The following is a 27,814-nucleotide window of genomic DNA, read 5'->3' as shown; positions in this document are numbered from 1 at the left end:
TTAATCTTAAATGCAACTAGAGAGTAATTTATACTCTACTTGAGAAATAGAGAATTAAATCTGCAACATTAGGGTTTATATTTCTTAAAATACATTAGATCCCTATATTCTTTCTGGTTGAACATATATTATCTCTTCGACACTCAAGAAAAAAGATCCCTAAATCAAGTTTCAACTACATCTTCAAATCGTCATTTGAAGATAAGTACAATTTTCAATTATTATTGCTTTATTTGGGTTTTTCTGAGATAGCCCGGAAATTTTTTTGGGTTGATTTGTGATAGCCGGTGAAAATCACAAATGGGGTTTTATTATGATCTCCTATGAAAATCACAAGAACTGTAAGAAGTTATTAAGGTGAACCTGTGAAAACCTTAGTATAGTGAAGCCAAAATTATGAGAGTAGTAATTTTGAGAGCGGAGTAGGTGTGGGTTTAAGCACCGAACCACTATTACTCCTTGTGCCTATGTGGTGAATGTTATATTTATTTCATTATTTTTGGTGAATGCTATATTTATTTCATTGTCTTTTGCTATTTTGAAAGTTTGATTTCAAAGACATCATGATATAAGGTTATTCTGCCTAAAATACTAGGTGAAGGCTGTCATATGAATTATTTTAAATTAAGATTTCAATACTTTGTGCGATTGAGATTATTTATTTTGCTTTATTTCGGCGGCGAATCCCCCCCCCCCCCCCCGAACATGGATAACTCATCTTTTAAGTTTTCATTAACCACAAAATATACACGATCAAGGAATTAAAAAACACTAAGCGTACTATAAGGGGCATGGAACCCGTTCCTACTCCACTAAAAATTACATGGTTTTTAGGAATATCATCCATAACAACATTGGCCAGGGATTACTAAAATTTCTTAAAAAAGAAAAGGAAGTAGTGATGATCGACATTGATCCATTTCCACCTAACCTGGAGATCAACATGGCCGCAGTTGATCTCCAGAAGTTGGCTCGACCACAACAGAAGATTGACCTTGGGCCTTTTAATCACTAGGTTGTGGTATGAGTATGACAAGCCGACAGGAAATGCTACACGTCTTGGTATGCGCCCACAAGTGTAGAAGTATGGTCAAGGACGACACCACACATCTATCGCGAATGAGACAAGTGCAATTGATGCACAAGGGCGATCCGACCAACCAAACTGTTACCTCATCCAACTAGTCAAATCAAACCCTCGTTTTCACAAAGGGTCGAAGGAGCGGGCTCACATTAGCAACAAAGAACATATCGTCCTCACATTAACCAGTCTCGACCAGCTCCATCGTTGAGATGTAGATTAGTCAAACCTATCCCTATCCAGGAGGAGGTGAGTTACCTCAAATTCGCAGTCGTACCTAAAGGGATGACTCACACTCAGAAGCAGCGTTGGCAAAGATGACAGGCTGCTAAACAAAGATAATTGGCCTATGTAAAGAATGAGCCTTGATCGGTGACCATGTGACCACACCAGACATTAAGGGCGTGTTTGGGCAGTGGGATTAGAAGGGATTAGGTGGGATGGGATTCATCTAGTCCTGTGCCAATTCCACTCCATGTTTGGGAAGAATGGAAAAGCTTGGAATTAGATTAGATGGAATTGCATTGGGTATCGTGCCAATTTCACTCAAATTTAGCAATTGTGTAGGTCCCACCATGATGTGTGGCCTATATCCACCATTTTTTGAGATTATTTTAGAGCATGGGCCAAAAATTTAGGTAAATCTAAAGCTCAAGTGGACCCCACCATAGAAAGCAACGGGGATTGAATACTTACCGTTGAAAACTTCTTTGGGGCCACATAAGTTTTGGATCTACCTCATTTTTAAGCCCATGCCATAAAATGAGGTTACAAAACAAATGAACGGTTTAGATATAACACGTGTGTTATTCTTAGTAATTTGAAATGATGGTGGGTATATCCATTCAATGTACCACCGTATTACCAACAAAGCATGGAATTAATCTTATCCCATGGCAACAGGGGACAATCCCTGCCATGGGTAATAATTATGTTTTTCGAATCCCATCCCACCTAATCCCTTCTAATCCCACTGCCCAGACACGCCCTAAGGATTCTCTAGCCAAGAGATGAGTAGTTGGCTATGAATACGATCGATTTGGTTGTAAAACATGTCCCCACACGTCGGTAATAGCCAACAAATTAATATGAAAGACAGGAAAGATACAAAAAAAATTTGAGGGCTCAACCTAGTATCTCAACGATGAGTGCTTCTCGGATGATGACCTGTTGATTGAAGAATTCTTGTTATAGCAAAATCATTGGAAGAGACAAGACCTAGTCCCAAAGAGGCATGGGTGGCTCCAATAGTGAATTGCCCCGAGTACTGTACCCACCGTCGAGAATACTGAAGAGCAACATAATTTGGAAACGCCTGGGAGGCAATGTCCAAATTCTTTAATAGTATTTATTTTGCTCCCACCAGTCACAATGGATTGTAACATGGTGCTTACGCTCTCATCGAGTTTTCAAGCCAAGCCATCTCAGGCTAATAAGATGATAGGAGACGTGGAGGAGATTGGTCCTCCGGTTATAATACAATATGTTTCCTTGTACCCATAGGAGGAGACCATGAACATATCGACCGTCACCGTCGAGCCAGGCACATCCTATGAGAAAGTAGTTATAGAAAGACCCACCATTATCATGACCCAATACCTGAAGTCATTGTATATCTCTGTCCATTTAGAGGGATGTCCAATTACCAGAGTCCTGGTCGATAAAGGGGTAGCTGTATATATCCTTATCACCAAAATGATGGCAAAACTGGGGAAAACAATGGCCGGCCTAATCGCAATGGAAGTCACAGTTAACAAGTTTGCTGGGGGGATAGCAGAAACACTTGGGCTCCTGCCTATTGAGTTGATGGTGGGAACTAAGAAAGTGTTAGCCGCTTTCTTCATTGTTGACACCTCATCCAATTACAATGCCTTGATAGGGAGAGACTAGATACACTCTTTCTCATGTATCCCATCATCCTTTCACCAATTTATAATTTTCTGGAACCAAGACAAGGTTGAATTGGTGCTAGCCAACAATAAGTCATTCTTGGCAATATCTAATGTGGCTGAGGCCTATTTCTATGGAGATGAAGTTGGGCCGATACATTTCACTAGGAGAAATAAACATGGGCGCCCAACTGGAATATTTACTTCAGTTAGTCAGGACAGCATAGTGCAAGACATTGTTGTCATGATACGCCTAGATAGCGACTTGTCTAAGGCTATAGTATCCTATAGGGCAATTCCGCATTGCACTATAGAAGAGATTCCATGACAAGTGTACCATCAGTTAATGGGAGGACACCAAGTTCACGGCCAGAATAAAGAAGCTCGAAGAGAGCTTGAGAGAATATTATAATGACTGCTTTGTCAACCTGACAGAAACTGTAATATTGACCAATAAGGTAGCCGAAGACAGCATAGATATGAAGGATTGGAAGATGGCTCCAAAAAAACTAGATGATTCTCAGGCCCAAGTCCAAGATCCCCTGGTCGAAGTAAATCTAGGAACATAGCAAAATCCCAAGCATACCTTCATCAGTGGTTTGTTGGAACCACGAGTCCAGGGTGAGCTCACTGACTTGCTCAAGAAGTGTGTTGACTGTTTCGCATTTGATTACCACGAGATGATTGGGTTAGATCGAAACCTAGTCGAGCACAGGTTATCAATAGAGGATGAAAGTCGACCACATAAACAACCACCCAGGCGAATGACAGCGAAGGTCACCCAGAAAATAAAAGAGAAGATTGAGCAACTCTTGAAGGTAGGATAGGCAGGATTCATCAAGCCCATCAAATATGACGAATGGATCTCCAAAGTAGTTCCAATCATCAAGAAAAATGGTAAGCTCTGAGTATGTGTCGACTTTAGAAATATAAATCAAGTTACGCCTAAAGATGAGTATCCAATGTCAATGGTCGATCAGCTAATCGACCGAGCAGTTGGGCATCAGATGCTTTCCTTTATGGATGACCATTCGGGATATAGCCAAACGAGCATAACACCTAATGATGTGCTGAAAATGACATTCAGATGTTATGGGCCTTTGGAGACATTTTGTTGAGTGGTTATGTTATTTGCACTAAAAATGCAAAGCTACTTATTAAAGGGCAATGGATGTTATCTTTCATGATATGATTGGCCACTTCATGGAAGTATACACTGATGATGTGGTGGTCAGGTCGACTGATACTGCATAGCATTTTACCCATTTATGTAAGTCATTTGAGCAAATGAAGCTTCACAAGCTGAAAATGAACCCAGAGCAAATGAGGCTTCACAAGCTAAAAATGAACCCCCATTAAGTGTGCTTTTGGTGTCTCGGCTGGTAACTTCCTATAATTCATTGTGTATCAGTGAGGGATCGAGATAGATTAAAACAAGGCACAAGCAATTATACATGCTTAGCCACCGAGGAACAAAACAGAGTTGCAATGCTTTCCTGGTCAGGTTTACTTTATGTGCAGGTTCATTTCTAATTGTGTAGAAAAAGCTAACATGTTTTCTCCATTGGTGAAGTTGAAACAAGGAGATGAGCTCAGATGGGAAGGAAAACATCAATTAGCTTTTGATAAAATCAAGGAGTACTTGATGAAGCCACCGATGTTAATGTCGCCAGTCAAAGGTCGACCGCTCAAGCTGTACGTCACGGCTTCTAAAGAGTTAATTGAAGCCATATTGGCACAAGACGATGATTGGAAAGAGTATGTAGTCTACTACCTCAGTCGGATGTGGATGTCATTAGATGCTGAGAGACAATATTCTGTAATAGAAAATTTGTGCTTGTCATTGTATTTTGCGACCACTAAATTATAGCATTATTTACTGGCCAAATCAATTAATGCAATTGTGGTCATTGATTTAGTGAAATATATGTTAAATCGGCCAAATTTGAATGGCTGAATTGGCAAATGGGTATTAACTTTGTCTGAGTTTGATATCAAATATGAGCCCCAAAGAGCAGTGAAAAGGGCGGGCCATAACAAATTTTCTAGTCGATCATCCATCCGACATAGAAAGTCAACTTCTTCCAGAAGTGTTAGACTTGTATCATGTATTTTTTATGCCCTAAAAATTGATTTTCGACGGTTCAAGAACCGACAAATCATCAAGAGTATGGATTATTTTAATTGCCCTGAATGGGAAGAGGTAGGAGTTTGTGTTCTAATTAGAGTTTAAGTGCACCAATAATCAAGCCAAATATGAGACTCTGGTGATCAGCTTAGAAATATTTATGGAATTAGGTGCAGGGAACATATCAGTAACAAGTGATTCACAGTTAGCAATAAACCAAATGATAGATTTGTTTAAGTGCACCGGTGTTGCACTATTGCCACATTATGCCCTAGTGACCCAACTGATGGATAATTTCGAGGAGGTCAAATTGACACATGTTACCCAAGAACACAATGTTGACGTCATTGAGATGACAAAATTGGCAATTGGAATCCAAATCACCCAAGGATCAAACAAGAGAATGATTATTGTGCAAAAGAGATCTTTGCCATCAGTTTTTCAAAGGGAACCGACCCTATAAATTTATCAAGTTGAAATAAGTAAAAATGATTTGAGAGCTCTGATCATGAGATATCTTTGATATTCTCAAACTAGCAGGGATATCAGAAGAACAACTCATAATTACGTTATGGTTGACAGCAAGCTGTATAGAAATGGGGTTGATGGCATGTTATTATGATGTTTAAATCAAAAGGAGGCAACTGAAAAGAAAGATGAGGCTCACACTTTGGTGCTATGAGTATTTTTTATTTTAAAAAAATGATGGCTGACTATATCCATTATGCTAAGGGGTGCGGGCATGACAAAAATATGGGCCAATACAACACGTGCTTGTGGCCGAGTTACATCCTATCATTAAGCCTTAGCCTTTTCAAGGGTGAGTTATTGATTTAATAGGCCAAATCCATCCATCTTCATCAAAACTGGATCATTTTATCATAATGGCCACCGATTATTTTAATAAGTGGGTAGAGGCAAAACTCATAAAGTGAGTCGATCATTGAGAAATTATTTTGTTTATCGAGACTCATATTATTTATAGATTTGAGATTCATAAGTCTATTACCTTAGACGAGGTGCATCATTCTCGTCTAAAGAGGTTAAGGCAATGGTTAAGTAGTACAAGATCAAAATATTGTATTTAATGCCTTACAAAGTCATAAAAACATATTGAGAAAGATGATTGAGGATAATCCCCGTGAATGGCATGCTAAGTTATCCAAAGCCCTGTGGGCTTACCGGAATTCACCTTAGACTAATACTAGAAAAGTCTTTTTGCACTCACTTATGGGCATGATATAGTACTACCTTTAGAGGTTATTGTGTCATCCCTAAGGGTTGTGTATAAGGTTGGCTTAACTCCATACGAGTTTACAAAGGCCATGTTGGTTGAGTTGGAAGGGTTGGATAAGACATGATTGAGAGCTTTGGATTCCATAATATCCAACAAGGATAAGGGGGCGTTTGGTGCATGGTATTAGATGGGATTACGTGGGATGGAATCGCATTTGGTCCCATGCTAATTCCAGTCAATGTTTGGGAAGAATGGAAAAGCTTGGAATTAGATTAGATGGAATTGCATTAGGTCCCGTGCAAATTCCACTCAATGTTAGCAAGTTGTGTAGGTCCCGCCATGATGTGTGGGCTATATCCACACTGTCCACCCATTTTTCAAGATCATTTTAGAGCGTGGGCCAAAAAATCAGGTAGATCTAAAGTTCAAGTGGACCCCACCATAGAAAACAACGGGGATTGAATACCTACCGTTGAAAACTTCTTTGGGGCCACATAAGTTTTGGATTTGCCTCATTTTTAAGCCCATGCCATAAAATGAGGTTACAAAATAGATGAATGGTTTGGATATAACACATGTGTTATTCTCAATAGTTTCAAATGATGGTGGGTATATCCATTCAATGCACCATCGTATTACAAACATAACATGGAATTAAGCTTATCCCATGGTAACAGGGGACACTCTCTGCCATACGTAATAATTACGTTTTTTTAAATCCCATCCCACCTAATCCTTGCCAATCCCATGCGCCAAACACTCCCTAAGGCTACTCAAGCCTATAAGAAAAGAGTAAAGGGAAAAGCCTTCAGAGAATGAGATATGGTCTGGAAGGCAATGTTTCCATTGGGGACCAAGGATACAGTTTTTTGTAAATGGCCGCCCACCTAGGATGGACCATCCACTATTATCCAAGTTCTCCGAGGTGGATCTTATATCTTTCATGACATGTAGGGAAAGTCACAAATGTCCCAATTAATGGGGCAATTCTCGAAGACCGATTATCCCAATATGTGGGACGTAGTGCAAGGCCAGGTCGAGTAAGAATATTAGTAGCAATAAGTCCGTACTGCTAAAAATAGACCGAAATCTAACACGATTAAGAAGAAAGAATGGAAATGAAGAAAAAAAATATTTCATTAATGTGAGAGAATGAATCATAAGAGGGCATTTAGTCAATTACATTTTTTAAAAGAGAGAGAGAGAGAGAGAGAGAGAGAGAGAGAGAGAGAGAGAGAGAAGAAGAAGAAGAAGAAGAAAAGAATGAATTAAACTAAGACAATTAAACACAATTGCTTACTTAAGATAATTTTCAATTAAACTAAGGCAATTAACTTTGAGGCTTCCAATCCAATAGAAGGTCAAATCACATAGATTACAAAAAGATGCAACATGTTAAACAACTAGTTTATAAATAAGATAGAGTACATGTGTGTGTGGGATTTGCCAACTATCAACTCCCAGCATTAATCTAATCATGCATACATAAAATTTACTAATTGATCACATAAGCATAATTAAACATATGCTCAAAAGATAATCCCAAACACAAGCATGTATATTGGTTCGGTTTTCCTACTCTACTCCCGGTGGATGCACTCAACCCATGATTGTAATGGATTTCACTATTGGAAGTTTCACCTCTAACCTTTACAATCATACACAAGGACCGTCTCCCTTAGAGACTTACGTTGTTTTCTATAGGTTAAACACGAACCTCGGTCCTACACAAAAACCTACACATATACACCCATGTTGGAGACCTATAGAAGGACTTGATTTAAATCGTACACAAGAATCAATGTCCTACACAATAACCTAATTGAGTTTGACAATCAAACTTTTACACTCAATCCTTTATAAGAAATGAGTGTACATGAACCCTACAAATGACAACCTTACTTCTCGGATTGAGCACCATTGGCGTGCCTTCTCAAGGTGCTTCTTCAATGTTCTCTCGTGCCTTGAATCAACTTCTCGTTACTCACACGATCATTGACGCTGATATATTACCAATGTTTCAGCTCCACGATCAAACACCTTACAGGCGATGCTCCTTTGAGGTGACCAAGGTGACAAGAGTTATGTGAATCTCCTACAACTAATGATAGGGTTGGACTCCTAGTAGAAATTCACATAAATGACCATTCTAGAAGTTGTTTAAATAAATGATACACCTATTGAATTTAGTTTAACTTATAGAGAATGTGAGATGTCAAGTTTTTCCAGAATTGGAGTATTTGAATGCTCGTAGAGTGATAAACCACTTGGAAGAGGACATGGATCTTAATGGGTGAGAGCCTAGAAGGATTTGAAAGTTTTGGGACACTCTAGCGTCTTTTTCTCACTCAAAGTCAAAACCATCAACTTTACACAGATTCAATTGCTAGATTTATAGGAAAAAGGCTAAAATGGATTTATAACAACTAGTATTCGGTCGGATGAAATTAGACAATAAAAGCTGCTTGACAGGTTTTGACACTTTCGGTCGGACATTCGGTTGCAGCCAAATTAACATTTTTGTTGTCTCAGCATGTTGTCATGTTTTAACCGATTTCGGCCCGACCGAATGTGGATTCAGTGAGTCGAAGATTGCTGAAAATGTGCAATTTGTTTTCCAGCAACTCAGGACATCTAAAGTTAATCTAAGCGTGTTCAAATAAGGCTCTTTAATAAGGCTTTGGATGATCAAACAAGATTTTTCTATTAGAAATTAACATTCAGAAGTTCAAGGGTTGTTTTGGATCAAGGGTCGGGGTCACCAATGCACCTCATATACATGTTCTTTGCTCCTTGCTCCACGTCCACTCGTGTCTTCGGTCTTCATCTTTCAAGGGCTCAACCGACTCCCTGACACAATAACTCATGTGATTGACTAACAATGTGCACAAATCGGTGAGCTAGCCAGGGAATACAACCGGTTTTGATACGGTTTTCTTTTTATTCCCATCAGTCGCTGGTTTCTTTTTTCTCGACCATACATTTCTCTTTCCTATTTGTAGAAGAGAAAAGCAGGTGGATGATGAAATTAGTATATTCAATAACCAAATTTTTATTATAGTAATTCTGCCACCAATCATGGAAAGTGATTGTTTGTCGAGGACAGCTTTAGAAGACAATCATTTCAAAAGTAATGCTTATCATCTCCAAATTGTTGTGGAGGGTTTGATAAATGTTGACTGATTCCACGAGCGAGTGTTGATGATGAGGTTAATTGTAAGTTTTATGAGTGAAAGGGTAAGAAATGCATTGAATTAAACCGAATTAACGGGCAAGAAGATTGAGATAGTATTACTTGCCCCTGCTTCAACATTAACACTAGTTTCCATGGTGCCACCATAGGAGAGGTATCTGCAAATGAGATAACTTTCCCACGCCTTATCCCTGTTCTTGACTGTGTTAACGTCGGCTAGTTCGAAGTCCTTTTTGGTGAACTAGACTGGGCCAATATCTTTATTATGAAAATGATAGAAAGAACACTTAGGGCTTATTGGTATGAATGGAGAAAAAGAAATTCATATATTCCGCAAATATACAAATGATCTTGGGATAAAGATATTGTGTTGACCGAATGAAGAATAAGTATGGAAAAAGTAGTAGGGTTGCAAGTAAAATAATAGAAATATTCACAAAGCTACATTTGGAGAAGTCATAAAGGTCATCTATTCTGGTAAAAATCTTTGGTTGTTGATTTATATATGCCACGATACAAATGACCAAGCACAAATGGAGCAATAACTAGTTGTTGTCCTTGAGCTAGCACCTTGCCCAGATGAACCTCTTTCGTAATTTGTTTGACATTCACACAGAGCAAATAACAACATATCCACATTAATATGAACATTGTGTGTTTTTGGTCATTGACCTCAGCGTGATTCTTGTGCTGAATCAACATGAAATTGGAGTCAGCTCTTTCATTTTTGTTTGGAATGTAATGATTGTCGTCTTGGGCAAAACTTGGGTAGACTATATCACCAAAAGGGAGAAGATGGGTGAAAGCACGAACATCCATGATTGTTGGACTCATAGGACCACATCTGAAGTGAAAGGTATTGATTGATTGGCTCCAGAAGTCGAAGTGGCAGTAAAGAGGGAAGCATATGCTAGAAATTAGAAAAGAGAGCTTGATATATTTGTAGATGATGTCTTGTTTTCATGTATCGCCATGTTGTTGGACTATGCGATTGTACCATTTTGCTAATCCTTTCATTGATCTCAGCCAGTATCTTGAAACTTTGAAAGCATTTGCAGATCTGGAAGGTTGGATTGAAGTAATAAATTTTCACCTAGACAACCTGGGAAGAACCTATCTATTGTCGAAATTTCTTGGTGAGTGATTTCGGGATGGAAAGCTAGCCCAAATGAGCGGAATGTTTTGTTCTTATCAACAGGGGTATCAAAGATGATATCGTCTATGATCTTGGAAGAGGGAGTGTCTAGTTCTCCGATGAAATCTTCTTGATGGAAGGTTAGAAAAGTAGAAGATGAAGAAACAATAATGGCAATGGTATGAAATTTTGGAAGAAGAAGAAATGGGTAAAAAAGCAAAAGGCATAAAAAATCAAAATTGATTCGAAAATTCGTATATATCGGTTAAGAAAGTGCGCATTAATAAAATGATAATCATGACTCCTCATATGATCCGACTGTTGAAAGAGAATTGTTGCATGTCACAATGACAACTATGAGAAAAAGCAAGACTGTTATTCGACTTTTATCCTAGTTGAGCAAAGTCAATAAGGAGTTGACATGTGGAAAGAAAAGTTTGTTGCATTTATTGTATTGAACAATGAACTAACGTCGCTTTCACCATTTTGCCCAAAGGCGATGCGACGTGGGGGCAATGTTATACCCCCTTTTTTTTTTTACCATTTATGAAAAAATCAATTAGAAAATGACACGTGTCATTGCATAAGAAGTATATAAAATGCTTAAGATTTGCGAGGATATTTGGAGTACGTTTTCCAAAAATGGCAACTAGCACTAATTGGGTAATACACATCATCTGAAGATGGAACATGGCCGGGCATTTAAAGATAGAACATGGTTTAATGAGAAGTGGTTATCAAGACAGGCATCAAGAAGGGAAAGAAGAGTCTGGAAGGCTAGAGTAGTGCTGAAGCGGTTACTGTAACTGTTGGACGTGGGAATATGCATTCAGACGATTATTTTTAAGAAGTCTATAAATAGCAAATGAGTTAAACGAAGCGAAATGTCCCATACAAACCCAATTAAACAAACCAATTAAATCACATCTATCCCAGCATAGTCTTATCAATCATCATTCATGTTTCTTAGCATAATATGTCCTTTAGCGTAACTAGTAACCTAATCCTATATTACGAGTAACAATAATTCAATAAATGTAATCCTTAGCGGTAATCAAAGTCTATGCTCATACGCTGTACGAATTCTATTTTAAAACAAGTGGTTTTTCTCTTAGAAAGGTGCTTTGCAGTTACTCCTTGTGGTTGACTCTAAGTGTTTTCTTTTTGCTTATCTTTAAATTTGAAAGTTCTTTTCGTGCAAGAGGCAAGGTGCAACCCATTTTCGAAGGATGAACCCCACCATCCGATAATCACCTAATTATCTTAAACATCTTACGGGTGGCTGAATATGCAACCGATCTTCTCATATCTCGGTCATATGCGGTCAAGTTTGATAAATCGACCTATCTTGATGCTTTGGGTCAAAGTTGCTTGGTTGGAATCAAGCCGCATAATTACTTCCCACATGCTCACACATATCACACGTGACTGAATTTGAAACTGACAAGCAACATAACCCACTTTCACTAGCCGTCTATTTATTTCACCAATTATCATAATAGTATAAAAGGAAAAATATACAATAATTATAAATTACTTATCTCTTAACAACATTTGTATCTTATCTTCAATTTATATGCTTATATTATCTAATTTTTTTATATTACTTTAGTGTCAAATTATCACAAATATAAATTAATGTGGCTATTTAGATGAGAAATTTTAATAATAACTCCGTGAAAAATTACAAATTACTTCATCCAACTCCTAAACACATGCATTTTACCAATGACTCTTGTGTTTGATTTAACAAGAGAAAAATCATAATGATGACAAATCTCATTTACATTGATAGTGTAATCCATTGACAGTGTAATCCGTGAACTAACCGGCACAAAGTTACAGCCGTACATGTTTGAAAAAATCCAACCCGATCATGAACTGATATTTTTTAGGGCCATTAGATAATTCTCAGTCTCATTTCCAACCATGCAGTAAATGTCCGCATATTTCATAGTAAGATAATCTAATAAACGTGGTTTACGATGAAATCTAAGGTGGGACCCATAATTTGAAATTTTTTATTGCATGCCACGTATCCAATTTGTCAGTGACTGCGGATCATCCGTTACGCCAACGTTTCTCTTTCCACTTCCAAATTCAACTCACGTGACTCTAGCGCGTGCGTCCGATGCCAAGAGCTCGACCCCGGTCTAGACGCCAATTTCCTACGACCCGTTGCCGGGAGGTTGGGTACGCAGATTAGGTACTACCCTGGATGTACCGAGCTCGGAACAGGCTAGGCCTCTTAGGGGAAATCGTGATTTATGAGTTTATCTACACCGTCTATCCATTTTTTCATATCATTTTAGTATTTAATCCTAAAAATGAGGTGGATATAATCTTGAGTGGACCACACCATGGGAAATAGCGGCGATAGTGAATACCACTATTGAAACTTTCCAAAGGCCCACTTTGATGTTTGTTTGTTATCTAACCTGTTCATAAGGTCACCTATACCTGGACGAAGGCAAAACACAAATATGAGTTTAATCCAAAGCTTTCGTGGCCCCAAAAAAAATTCAACTGTAAATGTTTAATATTTATTGAGTGGTCCCCTTGAGCCTTGTAACTGCTATACTTTTTGTCCTGTGACCTAAAACGATAGGTAAAAATGGATATGTGGTGTAGATAAACCCATACATCACGGTGGGCCCCTCAGAGGCCCAGCCTCTTCCGAGCTCGGGACACGCAGGGTAGTATCATTGATGTGGCGCCCACCTGGTGTCTGTTTTACGGGGAGCGGATTCGGTAAGACCCCGACCTCACCCAGAAATCATTGCGTACTGAGTTACTCGGTACGGTCTCATCGCACTGAGTAAACTCTGTTAGGCCCACCGTGAATGATTTTGGTTTATCCACGCTGTCTATTTGTTTTTAGAAATCATTTTAGGCATTGAACCCAAAATTGATGCATATCAAAAGCTCGAGTGGACCATACCATAGGAAAAAGTGGAAGTATTGATTTCCACCGTTGAAAACATTCTAAGGCCCACAGTGATATTCATTTGTCATCCAACCTGTTCATAATATCAGAAAGACATGGATGATAGGAAAACACAAATATCAGCTTGATCTAAAAGTTCTTTAGGCCCCAAGAATTTTTCAATAGTAGATGTTAAATTCAAACTGTTTCCAGTAGTGTGGTCCAATTGACGATTGTATATACTCCATTTTTTGGGGTAAAGCTCTAAGATTATCTAATAAAAGAGATGGCCGGAGTGGATGGAATGCATGAATGCAAGTTAGGCCCACAGAGTTTACTTAGTATGCAACCCGCTTTCCCTCACCCAAGACAGTGCGGCCCTTACCATAGGCCCCCACCTTGATGTGTGTATTCTGTATCCATACCATCCATTCGTTTTTCGTGATCATTCCAGGGTATAATCCTAAACTTGAAGATCCAATTATTAGGTGGACAATAATTTAGGAAATAATGGTGATGAATACCCTACCATTAAAGCCTTCTTATGGCATTTCAATGTTTCCTTCCTTGTTGTTTATTTGCCCTACGATACGTTGATAAGGTCACACAGCCTAAATGAAGGGAAAAATCAAATATAAGCTTGCTCCAAAACTTCCATGCCTATTAATAGACAATTACTACTGCATTTCCTATGATTGGAGTTTCACCTCATTCACTTCCGTTTTATATAAACTTGTAGATTAGTTGCACCACCTCATCGGTCCTATCTGGAGCTTATGTGAGGCCCACTATAGTGTATGTGTTTTATCTACGCAGTTTATCGATTTTGATACATCCTCTTAGGGGAGTAAGTTAAGAAAAAGTAAGATGGATTGCTAAAGTGAAGTACACCACGTGAAGCAAGGGGTTGTACTATTGTTTAAAACTTCGCGAGGCTCACAGTGGGGCTTACTCACCATCCAATCTGTTTATAAGGCTACCAAGATCTAGATGAAAGGAAACATAATTATCAGGCTGATCTAAAAGTTATGTAACTCCCCAGAAGATTTCGGCTATAGGCGTTCAATTCCCATTGTTTCATGTAGTGTGGTGCACTCAAGTTTTAAGTCTGTTCTATAATTTTTTTTACTCATTCTTTAAAATGATTTATGAAAATGAATGAACGGAGTGGATAAAACATATAAATTATGGTGAGCCTCATGAAACCACGCCAGGATCGTCCTTCTTTGGCTAGGTACCGGTGGGGTAGTACCCAATCCGCGCCATCCTTTGTGTTCGGACAAGAGCTAAAAAATAGGTAGATTAAAACTCAGGTGGGCCACACCCTGAGAATATAGAAGGATTGAACACTTGAAGGAAGTTTTCTATCAGTAAGATATTCGTGTTTTCCATCCATCATTGTGGGAATGACCTTCTGCCGATTGGATAGCGTATACAATTCACAGTGGGCCCAGGAATGATTCAACGGTCTGCGTTTCTCCTAACTGTTTTATGTGGTGTGGCCAACTTAAGTTTTGGATCATCTCATTTTTCGGGCACACATCCTACCACGAGCTGGAGAAACAGATGGACGGTGTAGATGTCACAAGGACATTTTGGTGGGCCCCGCAGAGCTTTGGGTTATACGAGCACCCTTCAGCTGGGATCATAGGAAATTCGCGTCCCTCGAGTCAGAACTCTCGTTTATCGAGTCTCAACCCTCTGCTCTGAGTTCTCTGCTCTCAACCCCCAGACAATAGGAGCGGTAAACGGATTCGCGCGCAGAGAGATTGAAGAAGTGAATTGAAAAATATCTGTCAATGTATCTGACCTCTACAAGATCCGTTACAATAACTAGATGAATCCGACGGTGAAATTTTGTTTTTCACTAAATCAGATTGATCTGATTCTCATATGGGCCACAATCAAACGAGAAAATTGGACATGAGAAAAGAAATCTCCAACGATAGTGTATAAACAACCTTTAAGTGAGACCCTCCTATTGATAAATGACCATCACAAGAACAAGAAATGATCAAATTGAATCCTACATGGACCAGATCTATTACTTGTGTGCTATGTTAGCACGTGTGGTGAGATTCACCATCCCAATCTCTCATCTCGCGAATCGCTCTCGCATTTCGTCGCAAACAAAAGAATCCCTGGGTCACGCCCTCTTCCTCTTTGTTTTCGTTCCTCTTTTTCTTCTCAGCTCCCCACACTCACGCAAGGAAGAATCTCTCTCTCTCTCTCTCTCTCTCTCTCTCTCTCTCTCTCTCCTTCCTTCCTTTCTTCCTTCTTTCTCTCTCATAGCTTTCAAGACAGAAGATTCTACGTCTCAAATGTCTTTCTAAGGTTAGCTCCCTTCCTCTGTGTGTGTGTGTGTCTGGAATCGCAATCTGTCCAATCATCAAAAGCCCTAGAATAAGCTAATGAGACTTCCAAGAAACCTCAAAAATTTAAGAAAAAAATCTGTGTTTCTTGAATCGTTCTATCTGAAAAGCGATCTCTCGCCATTTCCCGCAACTTTTATTTGAAAAATGCAGAGATTCCGTTTTTGTTGGATTTCTATTGATTTTTTGATGTCAAAGCTGCAAGGATTGCGTTTTATTGGATTTGTATTGATTTCTGTTGTTCTGGATGTGATGATTTTGATGGAAAAGGTGGGGCTTCTTTTGTAATTATTACTATGGATTCAAAACGATCAGGAGGGGACGGGCCTGGGAACAGGCCTGTGCGGACGAGTGATAGGCTGCGGCGGCGGCCGTCCGTATTCGGACGGCCGTACCTGTATTACAATCCGACAATTCGGAAGAAGAACAAGACCAAGAGGCGGACTGCGGCTTCCCAGATCGCCAAGATGTTGCGGCCTGGGCGCCACCGGCCTGTGCGGACACCTGGTTCGGATGTATGTGCTTCTGCATTTTGCCTTGTTTATGTATATTTCATGGCTATGATGGATGATGATGATGATGATTGAATGCATTTGTTTATGAAGATATTCTGTTTAGTTTTTGAATTCACTGCATTTGATAATGCTTTGTAGACATTGTTTTTGGACCTTTTTTTTTTAATGAAACAGAAGCAGGACCCATGTTTCAGATATCCATGTATCTCTTTTGGGCTTTCAGTTTTTGGAATTGGGTGCGATGGTTCAATTGTCCTAACCGTTTATAGGCTGGGCTGCACTGTGGATGGTTTGTGCACCAAAATTCACCTGGATGGAAAAATCCTAATCATTGAATAACTTCTTGACAAATAGGTGGTTTAGAAAACGGTGAAAAATCAATAAGAGAAAGAAATACATAAATGACACACAATTAAACAGCTAGGATATTTGAAAATGGTGATTTTGGTGTGTGGGCCAGCCTTCCAATGTGAGGGCAGCGTATTGATGGTTCATATCATTGAAAAATGGCCCACACCCGTACAAACTCAAGACATGGAACATATGCAAACTCATTTTATTTTGATCTATAATAAAAGATTTTATTAAAAGAGCCCACATGGCAAATTGAAACATATATCCATCAAGGCAACGGATATGAATCCTCCATACAAGGAGAAGATCCATGGACTCATTCCTTTGCAAGTGAACCAGCACTATAACTATTCTCTCTAGGAATCTGATGTTATCTGATATACATAGAAGGGTAGCACATCCTTAGTCTTATAGGTTATTGAAGGGGAGCATAATCGAGGACGCTCAAAAGATTTATTTACAACAATCACCATCCACCGACAAATGGAAGAAGGTGGATTTGTTTGCTGGTTCCTTTTCCTTATCTGTTTTGTTGAGGGATGTGTCAAATGGTTTCTAGTGGATTTTTTCAACACTTTATGGTCTGTGCTCTTATAGTGTCTGGGCTCAGTTTTGGGTAGAACTTGATAATGTTCGTCAAAGGTGGGCAGAACCGTGGTGCATTGGGGGAGATTTTAATGTGGTTAGATTTTCTTTTGAGAAGTCTAGGGGTGGCAAAGTGACTTTATTTTTGGATTGGGTGGCTCGGCACGAGCTAATTTATTGCCCCTTGGGGGAGCCAAATATACATGGTCTAATGGGCAATCAGAAGCAATAATGTCTAGGTTGGACATATTCCTAATTTCTTCAGACTAGGTGGATCGACTTCCTTTAGCTAGTCAGCGTGGTCTGCCAAGGATTGCATCGGATCATTGCCCAATTGTTCTCAAAGTTCTTTAAGACAACTGAGGCCTCAGACCTTTCAGGTTTGAAGTTGCGTGGCTACACTTGACAAGTTTGAAGATCTAATTACGGAGTGGTGGTCTTCATTTTTTGTGGATGGGTTCATTGGCTTCCATTTGAGTAGAAAACTTAAACGACTTAAAGATAAAATGAACTCATGGAAGAAAGAGGTTTTGGGTGCTAGGGAGGTGGAATTTGATTCTATGGATGAAGAGATCATGGAACTTGATCTTCTAGAGGAAAGCAGTGGTCTCTCATTAGAAGGCAGAAGTAAAAGAGAAGAATTGTCTTTGAAATATACATAGTGCTCCAATGAAGAGGAAGTCAAGTGGTGACAAAGATTGAGGGCCTTGTGGTTAAAAGAGGGGGATAAAAACACCTATTATTATTATTATTATTATTATTATAGTATTGCCAATGCCTGGGCTCAGGCTAACAAAATTTCTTTTTTAATAGTTAATGGGTCGAGAATTTCAGACAAGAGTCGGATTTGTGACACTATTGTTTAGTTTTATTCTGGCTTTCTCTCATGGGAGAACTGGAAGTGGTCGAGATTGGAAAATATTGATTTCTTGCAGCTACCAAGCATTGATGTTTTCTCTTAGAAGCACCTTTCTTAGAGGAAGAGGTTTATGCGGCCCTAGGTTCTATGTGGGGAGATAAAGCGTTGGGCCCCGATGATTTCCATATGTTATTTTATCAAAAGTTTTGGCATATTATAAAAAAGGATGTTATGGATTTCTTAGTGGAATTCTTTCATCACAATCCCCCATCTAGAGAGCTCCGGGCTACGTTTATTGCTCTCATTCCAAAAGTTGAAGGAGCAACTCAGCTAAAAGATTTTAGGCTGATAAGTCTTATAAGTGGTCTCAATAAACTTTTGACTAAGATTTTTGCACGTTATTTTAAAAGTGTTCTTGCTAAGGTCATTCCAGACTCTTGGGGTGCTTATGTAGCAGGAAGACATTCTAGACAGTGCGCTCATAGCCCATGAATGTATTGATTTAAGATTCAAGGAAAAGAAAAGCAGCATAGTGTGTAAGTTGGATGTGGAAAAGGTCTATGATCACGTTGATTTGGATTTCCTAGACTATATGCTTAGGAGATTGGGTTGTGGCTCTAAGTGGAGATGATGGTTAAAAGCTTTCGTTCAATTTGCATCATTTTTTGTTTTGGTTAATGGATCACCGAAAGGCTTCTTCAAGGCATCTAGAGGACTTAAGTAGGGGGATCATTTATCCCCGTATTTGTTTGTTGTTATTGGGGAAGCTTTTAGTAGAATGCTTCAAAAGGGGGAGGAAAATGGCTTTTCAGTGAGTTCAAGACATCGGTGAATGGTTGTCAGATTAGTCATTTATTTATTGTGGGGGGTGGGGGCTTGCAAATGGATTCGACGATTCGGGTCAGAAGAGGGGAGATAATGGAGAGCGAATCTTGCAAATGGATTTGATGATTTGGGTCAGAAGAGGGGAGATAATGGAGAGGAAATATGGGGTTCAGTAGGGTGATTGGTTTGTGAAGAGAAGTTTCCTTTATAGAGCTTCTCATGTGTAGAAAAAAATTGTAACGATAAAGCATCTTGTTAGACGAAGAATTGTGCTTTCTTTGGGTGATTGTCATCGCATTCGTTTCTGGGTTGATAGATGTTGTGGAGATCGTGCTCTTTAAGACATTTTTCTTAGAGTGGCGAGACTAGCTCATGATCGATTCATTTATGCGGTAAACTGTTTTTCTATGGTTGGTGGCATAGTGGTTTGGAATCCCCCGTGTAGGAGGCATATGTCAGACGAGGAGTTAGGTGATTTGCTGATTTGTTGGTCCATCTGTCGAGTGCTTCCCCTCCCCCTTCTGACTCACATTCTCTGATTTGGTTGGGTCACCCTTTCAGAAAATTCTCGTTGCGTTCTTTTGTGAAGTGTCTAGATGAGGACAATTGCTCTTCGCTCTCTCCCTTTTCATTTTTGGTTCTAAGGAGCTCCTCTGAGGGTTTTAGTATGTTGTTTGGCTTGTGGGGCATAAGAGAATTCTCACCTTGGACAAATCTTCAAATGAGAGTGTTGATATTATCCAATAGGTGTCTGATGTGTGAGGATAACATGGAGTTGATTGATCATTTGTTTTTCCATTGTTCCTTTGCCTCTAAAGTGTGGGCTCATTTCCTTTGTTTGCTTCATGTGGATTGAGTTATGCCAAAGTTGGTAGAAGATTTCATGTGGGCCTAGCATGGAGGAGTGGGCAAATTAGAGAAAGCTAAGTGCCAATTTATTTTAATGGTTTTTTTTTTTTTTTTTCCCGGGGGGGTATTTAGGGGGCTAGAAACGGTCGTTCACTAGGCGGATTAAAGGGTTTGTAGCGAGTTGGGTTATATATGTTAAAGCCAGTGTCTAGAGATCTTTTTGTTGTTGTTTCGCACCATGTGGGTTGTATTCTTTTCCTGCTCTATGGGTTGATTTTTGTTCTCTTAAAAAAAAAAAAAGGTTCTTGTCCACCATCAAGGACATGCCCATCCAACTAGCAAAAATCTCCCTACACCCATATTTTGACGGATAACAACTGATGCAATCCAGTTATCAAATCAATGAGATTTCAATATCCAAAATCATTAGAATGGAAAAAGGACACACCGGACAAGAGTATTTGAGTAGAGGGAAGATAAACAACATATTAATAACAATAGCAACCATTGATGTCAAATAGCATGAGCGATTGTGTGCAACCTAAGGGGCCTATGCACATATGCGATCACATAATCGCATATGCCATTGCACAACCCCCCAAAAAATGTACATTTTTTTCATCACATGAGTGATGGCATAATTGTATATGCAATCACATAATCATTGCATATGCTGTGGCGTAAAAATTGCATATGCCACTATGGTTTTAAAACTGCGTATGTGCTAGATGCTTCCAAAATGGCATATGCGATCACATATGATAACAGCGATAGCAACTTCATAGAACTTTGGAAAAAAGTGTAATGCCTCTACCTCTAGAACAACCGACCCTAATGAGCCATCCTAAAAATCCTCATTAAATATTTAATAAGATTCTTCAGCCATTAGATTGATTGTATATCGATCAACTCTACCTAAAATAACAAAAGTGAATCCACAAAGATTTTGTCAAAATGTAATGGCCTACAATTGTTTATGCAATTCAAGAGAATCAACCCCCAATATGTTCAAAGAATTGGCAAAATCTTCAGTTGGAATCCTCCAAAATAACAATTGTAGACCCCAAAATTTAGTTTTAAAAAGCAACAAATAACCCATAGTTAGGCCTCATTGTGAGCCTTGGGCCTACATCATTTACACCGTGTTGGAAAGAAATGACTCAAAGGGCAAGTTAGGTGCTCCATAGAAGTAGTAGAGGTTTATCTCCCCTTTTCTATTCATTGCCTGTGATCCACGTGCATTCAGAATGGGGTTTGTTCTTACATTTCACCAAGTTTTACTTGTATCGACCTTGTTGGGTATTTGTAGTCTTCATACGCAATACTTGTTCTGCTTTTTTTTTTTCTTTGGCAATTGTTGGTCAATATCGGCAATAACTTTGGTTTGCATGTCATGCACCTTGCCATGGTACTTGAACAAGTCGGCCATGTTGAAAATTCACACGATATCTAAGTCATCTGGCAATTCGATCTCATACACGCCACCTTTCTCTTGACTTGGCATGGCATAATCTTCATAGGCTAAAGCTTGTTATAAGTTTCCTTTGGAAACCTTTCTTTGTGAAGATAAACCCTAGCCAAGACATCTTCGTTATATATCTTCTCTCGATGGTGTTCTTTGGAACTTTGCGATACTTCGCGTTGCTCTTTTCACTCCCTTTTGCTTTATTTATTTATTTTTGAAAGATAACTTGTATTAAAAGATAGAGAAAAAAAAAACACAAAGGAAGGGAGCTACCGAGGAGGCAGACCCTTAAGACAGAAGAAAAGAAAGATCAACATTGATCCCTTCCCAATGGGACGCCCATTCGGCAATGAGGCATTTAACATAACAGGAAACTAAGTGGGAGGGCTTCGCCACATTCTGAAAACACCTCTTGTTTATTTCAATCCAAAGCGCCCACCACACCGCCAAAATTCCCATCCGCTAGATCCTAGATTTGATTTTGCCTATTCTGACCCCATGCCAGGCTTTCAGAAGCGTATCCACATCCTTAGGTAAACACCAACTAATCTTGAAATAGGAAAGCATGATAGACCAAACTGAAAAGGCGAAGGAACAGTTAATCAGCAAGTGGTTTACCGACTCTTTAGAGGACATACAACATAAACAGATATTCGGGAGAATCATTCCTTTTTCCCTAAGGTTATCCAGGGTAAGGATTCTATTGTTCCTAGCTAGCCAACCGAAAACTTGAAGCTTTGGGGGAACAACGTATTTCCAGATAAAATGGGAGTGTCGAGAGGGGTTTGTACGATTGTTGGCTGAGAGAATCTTGAAAAAAGACCTCACCGTGAAAACAAATGACTTATCTGCTATCCAAATGATGCTGTCATTGCGGGCCTGATTAGGAGATGCGTCTTGGAAGAACTGCATCAATTCCATGAAGTGATCGAATTCCCAATCCTCAAGGTTCCTCTTGCAAGGGATATTCCAAACAACCTTGTTAGCTACAAGGGAATAGTTATCAGCTATGAAGTTGTTTTTCTTGCTCGCCACCCGGAAAATGGAAGGATATTTATCCTTCAGCGGCACATCTCTTATCCAAGTGTCTTGCCAGAACCGAACGCAGTCTCCCTTGCCCACTTCAAAACCAATCATACGGGTGACCTCTTCTTTCATCCGGTTGATTCCTTTCCATATCGCAGAAGCCCTACATAGGGAAGAGTCATTCGTCCACCAGCCTCCATTCGATCTCCCATATTTTCCTTTAATGATAATATTCCACAGACTATCATTTTCATAGCCAAGTCTCCATATCCGTTTACCTAAAAGGGCCCGATTCATCAATCTAAGATCTTTGATACCAGCTCCTCCATCTTTAAAATGTTTACAAACTTTCCTCCATTCCATCAGACTGAATTTCTTCCTGTCTTCCTTACCACTCCAGAGGAAGTTGCGTCTGAGTGTGTTGATGGACTTGAGGACTGTAGCAGGGCAATGAAAAAGAGACATGAAATAGGTGGGGAGGTTGGACAAAGCTTCTTTAATAAGTGTGAGTCTCCCACCAATTGAAAGGTAACGACGCTTCCACCCAGCTAAATGGTGATAGAATTTCTGAAAGACTTTCCCTTTTCCTTTATTCGAGCTTGCAAGTCTCGATTGTGCTCGATGAAAGCATCAATATCGCCGCTTAATCTTGTACTGGTGAAGGACTAGATCAATTACATGATGTGGACTTCTCTTATCTCGGATGGTAATTTTCTTGTGGTATGATTTACTAAGCTGTTGTATGCAAATGTGGCTTGGGGTAAAACAAGTCCCACTTAGATACACGTTGCCTACAACAATTAAAAGGTTAACAAGGTCCGATGGTGACTCCTTCTGATGTGTGGGAGAATTAAATCTTAGTTCTTAGACATTTCCATGAAGCCTTATAGAAGTGTCCCATAAACCAATTTAAAGTTATAATCTTCAGCACCTTGTGAAGTGTCACAGTTTTCTTTGAAGAAGATGACATTGATATGCGTTGCATCCATCGTCCTGTTGCACGGTATGAATTGGGTTTTGAGAAACAATCCACTACGAAGAAGATCAAATAAAATCCTCTTTGAGTCCTAAGAAGACCCGGAATAAAGTCCATTGAAAATCCACTTACGATGCAATTGGAACGAGAAGAGGCATATAAAGGTCTCTATTTTGCATGACCTTTGGAGACTCGGCATATAGGACATTGTGCAATGGGCCATTCAATGTCATGACACATTTAGGACTGGTAGTATTTTTCATTTCCAATGGGTTATGTTTTATCTCTTCTAAAGTGTCCTTTGAACCCTTTGTGTAGCTTAGATGTGATCTTTTCCCACAATGATCCTTTGGGGATTCACATGTGTGACCCCTTGAATAAATATTCATCATGTAAGATGAATTCACACTTTAGAGTTCAACAATCCACACATTTATTGTGCAACTTGCTGAAAGTGGGGTCCTCCATGTAATATTTTTTAATGCCTCAATTCCAACAACCTCCATGGCAAGTGTTCCACTAGCAACACCCTAATACTTGAAGTGTTTGCTGTTTCTTCTGAATTTTAGCTTTATAACGCAAAAGGAAGGCATATTATTGTAAAAAAGATGTGGACTTTGCATGGTGAGTACTCAACTTCTTTTCGGAGTAGAAATATTTCAATGACTCATGATTTGAGTATATAAAAATTTCCAATGAATCGAGTAATGCCTTCAATGTTGTCGCACTTGGGACACTCAGTAAAACTCAAGATCATACATGGAGTAGTTATATATACACCATTAAGCTTTTTGTTAACAAGGCAACCAACTTTTCGACTTAAGCTTTCCTTCCTGACTTGGCATTGCACCATACCAACTTTTGAAGCACTGCTTTCCATATAGAAAGTGTTTTTGGAAGTGTAAGAGCTGGAACCCGTGTCATGCACATTCGTCCTGCACCTTGCTGAAAGTGGGGTCCTCGATGTATTTTTCTTTTAATGCTTCAATTCCAACAACCTCTATGGTAAGTCTCCCCAATAGCACCACCCTAATACTCAAAGTGTCTGCTACTTTGTTCCATATTTCAGCTTTATAATGCAAAAGAAATTATGCTATTGTAAAAATGATGTCCTCTTTGCATAGTGAGCACTTGTCTTCTTTTGTGAGCTGAAATATCTCAATGACTCATGATCCTAATAGAGAAAACTTTGCAATGAATCAAGTATTGCCTTCAATGTTGTAGTGCCTAGACCACTCAGTAGAACTTAATATCATATATGGAGTAGGTACATGCTTCATTAAACTTCTAATTAAAGGAAGCAATCAGCTTAAACCTTCCTTCCTAACTTAGCATTGCACCGTACCAACATTTGAAGTGCCGCTTTCCATATAAAGAGTGTTGAACTTTGGATATTTAAGATCTTGACCTCCATCATCTTGTTCTTGATGGCATTGAAGCCCTTTTTCCCAACATTTTGGTCCATTCAAACTTTCCTATGCGCATGCAATTGGTAACAGGCGGTATAATAGTTCTGAAATTTCGAATAGTTCTCTAGTGAAATGTCACCAAGCAATGAAAAGAATGGACCTTCTAAAGGGTTTGAGGCATGGGCCACTCTACCAGGCCCAAATTTTCTCCTAGTCTACCTTGATCCCTTCTGTAGAAACAATTTAACCCAAAACAAAACACCAAGGACAAGGAAAGAGCACATGTTTAACTTAATATATGGTGACACCTTCTGTGGTACATCAAATACTTGTTGTAAATAATTAAGGTCAAGAAATAATCAAGGACTGAAAGCAAGAATGTCATTTAATAAACATCGTAAGAAGTTCTTCATGAAAGGATGAAATGCCTGTCATTAGTGTTAGCGTACATGGGTTGGGTTGACCTAGTGGGTCATTGGACCCGACTCAACAGCTAGTGGGTTTGGACCTAAAATTTAGACCCATGGGGTGGGTTTTGTAGTCAAAAGTACGACCGGATTACTAAATGGGTTGGGCCCGGGTCCTAAAAATCAATGTGACTCGAACCGTCTTAGACCTAGTTTCAAATGGGTCTGATTTGGGTCATAACTAAATGGACCTGACTGAGATCCAAACCAAACCCGATCCATCCTTGACCCAAGAAAAAAGGAGTAACTAAGTACGTGTGTTTTTTCCCCCTTCTTCTTTTGGGCTAGACTATGGCAATAGTTAGCCACCTATTTCTAAATCGTGGTTACCCATCCACTACTAGTAATAGTTTGGACTGTTGTGAATCATGAGCCCCATTGTTGATGGAGAATATCCAAAAAATTACACTAATTTAACTACCCTAACCATTTGATGTTACTTATTGAACTTGGACATCCGAACATTTTATTATTTACCATAAAAATTGATAGTCACCACTAATTGGATGGTTTGTTTGGAACATTATTTGTATGAAAATTGGTTTGTAATTTCTATCCCTACCTAGACCCAAACTAGACCTGACTTGAACTTGACCCATGTAATAAACGGGCTGGTTCTAGGTTTAGGAAGACCAGGACACAACCCATTAAATTAATGGGTCTGCTAATTTTGACTTGGACGTGACCCATACCCGACCTGAATTTTGATGGGTTGGGTTTGGGTACAAAATTCTGATTAGATTCTTAGTTTCTTTTGGGTCGGTTTGTCCCCCAACTCGACCTGACCCAAGCCATATGAAGCCCTAGTCATTAGCTTAATGAAAGAACTTGGTGTATTTGGAAGGTCAAATGTCATCACATGCCCACTTGTGCAACCCATTTACGTTATAAACAGAGTCTTCCATTCAAACTCATGTCGGACGTGAATAATGTTGTCCACTTCTTAGGTCAATCTTCAAAAAGATCTTTATTCCATACAATACGTCCAATATATTATCTAGTCGTAGAATTAGAAACCGGTACTTGATATTTGATAATGACCTGGTTAATCGCATAATTGTTCATATACATCCCCTAAGATCCATCTTTCTTAGGGGTTAACAATGCAAGATCGGGTTGCCGCGTTTGAACATGCATCTTGACATGGTGGGAATTTTGTTCTATTCTTGTTTTAATCCTCATGTCGTTATCTAGTCTCTGAAGCTTTCTTTTTTGGTTTTTGGGACATTTTACTTGGCATATCGGAAAGCGATGGAAAGAACTTGGCGTGAAAAAGGAAAAAGGGGTTATCGAGAGAGATGATACATCTGGGTTGGAAAAGGGGGGAAATCATCGAAATGGGAAACAATTGTTAAGAAAAAGCTACTGTCTTGGCCGAATGGGGGAAGAACTCACCTAAATTGTCAGAGTAACCAACTATGTTTGTTGAAGGTTTTCCGGAAGGGTGGAAACTGATCAACTTCGAGAGGACTTTCGCTTGTGCATGTATTATTATGGAAGTTGTCATACCTCGGCATAGAAATTCAAACAATAACAGAGGCTTTGCTTTTGTTCGCATGAGTTCAGAGGGTGAAATCGTGAAATTGATAGTCAAACAGATAGAAGTGAGGAGCTGCGTTCCGCTTGAATCTGAATTCAAAAGAAAAAGTTAGATTCGTTTTTGATCTCGGTCACTTTAAGAGTTGATATAGGAGCAAAGGTTACAGTTACTTTGCTCTAAAAGAGGAACAGATTCAGAAGCAGGTAGCTAATGCAAACATTGTCCCGTTAATGGTAGAAGAAAGAAATTTCAAAGGAGTAAGAGGACAATACTCCTACAGTCTACCATTCCCGGAACAGAGGTGCTACGTTACCATTGGCCAGCGAAGGGGGGGGGGGGGTCAGTCTCTCCTTTTCGAAATTCGACACACGGTGAATGCTTTAATTTGGATGACGTAGCTACTGCTTCTATACCCTTTCATCTGTCAACACGTGGTAAGCAAGAGGGGTTTTTAAACTCGAGGCCCGAGTTGGCGAGCTTGAGTATAGTTCTCGAGAATCGGACGCGTGCGGAAAGTTCGGCATGTGAGCCCTTAGTTCCACCAGCCGCACGGGTGGTTGGGCTTTTTAGTCATCGCACGTGTGTCCAACCTTGTTTTTTAAATCCCATCCCTGTTTCAGTGCGCCCAGAGGTCCCGACAGAAAGCAATCGTCAAGCAGTGGGTGTTTTTGGCAGGAGCAAAGTCTCCCTCCCGACGAGATTAGAGAAAAAAATGATTGCTTACAGTTTCTTCTCCCACCATCATTCAAGATACGATGGTCAAGGAGATGGTTAAAGAGAAGACAAAAGCAACTGCAACAAAGATTTCAGAGTTTTCCTTAGTGTCAGAAAGGTATCATTAAGAGAAGCTCGCAGGTAGGGACATCAGAGCTACTTCTCAGGGCGGGGGTCGTCCATCAGCGATCCTATCATACGGGGGAAGGTTCTGCAGGAGGAGCTTCCCCCGTATGATGGGGGGGGGGGGGGGGGGGGTGTCAGTCTCT

The 27,814-nt window shown here is 39.5% G+C and overlaps 1 protein-coding gene across 2 annotated transcripts in view; it reads left to right on the top strand.

Annotated features, from left to right (window-relative positions):
* Positions 1 to 15,756: 15,756 nt before the first annotated feature.
* The window catches only part of LOC131246366 (ATPase family AAA domain-containing protein At1g05910), a 46,388-nt gene continuing 34,330 nt past the window's right edge, over positions 15,757 to 27,814 (top strand). Inside the window, exons 1-2 of one of the 2 annotated variants that reach the window (XM_058246420.1) lie at positions 15,757 to 15,923; positions 16,232 to 16,476. In XM_058246420.1, the coding sequence (XP_058102403.1) occupies positions 16,258 to 16,476 (219 nt within the window). In that variant the 5' untranslated portion in view covers positions 15,757 to 15,923; positions 16,232 to 16,257. The remainder of the gene's footprint in view (positions 15,924 to 16,231; positions 16,477 to 27,814) is intronic. The other variant, XM_058246421.1, reaches the window with a different exon arrangement.

This window comes from Magnolia sinica, chromosome 5, assembly GCF_029962835.1.
Source record: "Magnolia sinica isolate HGM2019 chromosome 5, MsV1, whole genome shotgun sequence".
Taxonomy (NCBI): domain Eukaryota; kingdom Viridiplantae; phylum Streptophyta; class Magnoliopsida; order Magnoliales; family Magnoliaceae; genus Magnolia; species Magnolia sinica.
The sequence above is the reverse complement of the archived record's forward strand: the minus strand, read 5'-3'. Positions and strand labels throughout refer to the sequence as shown.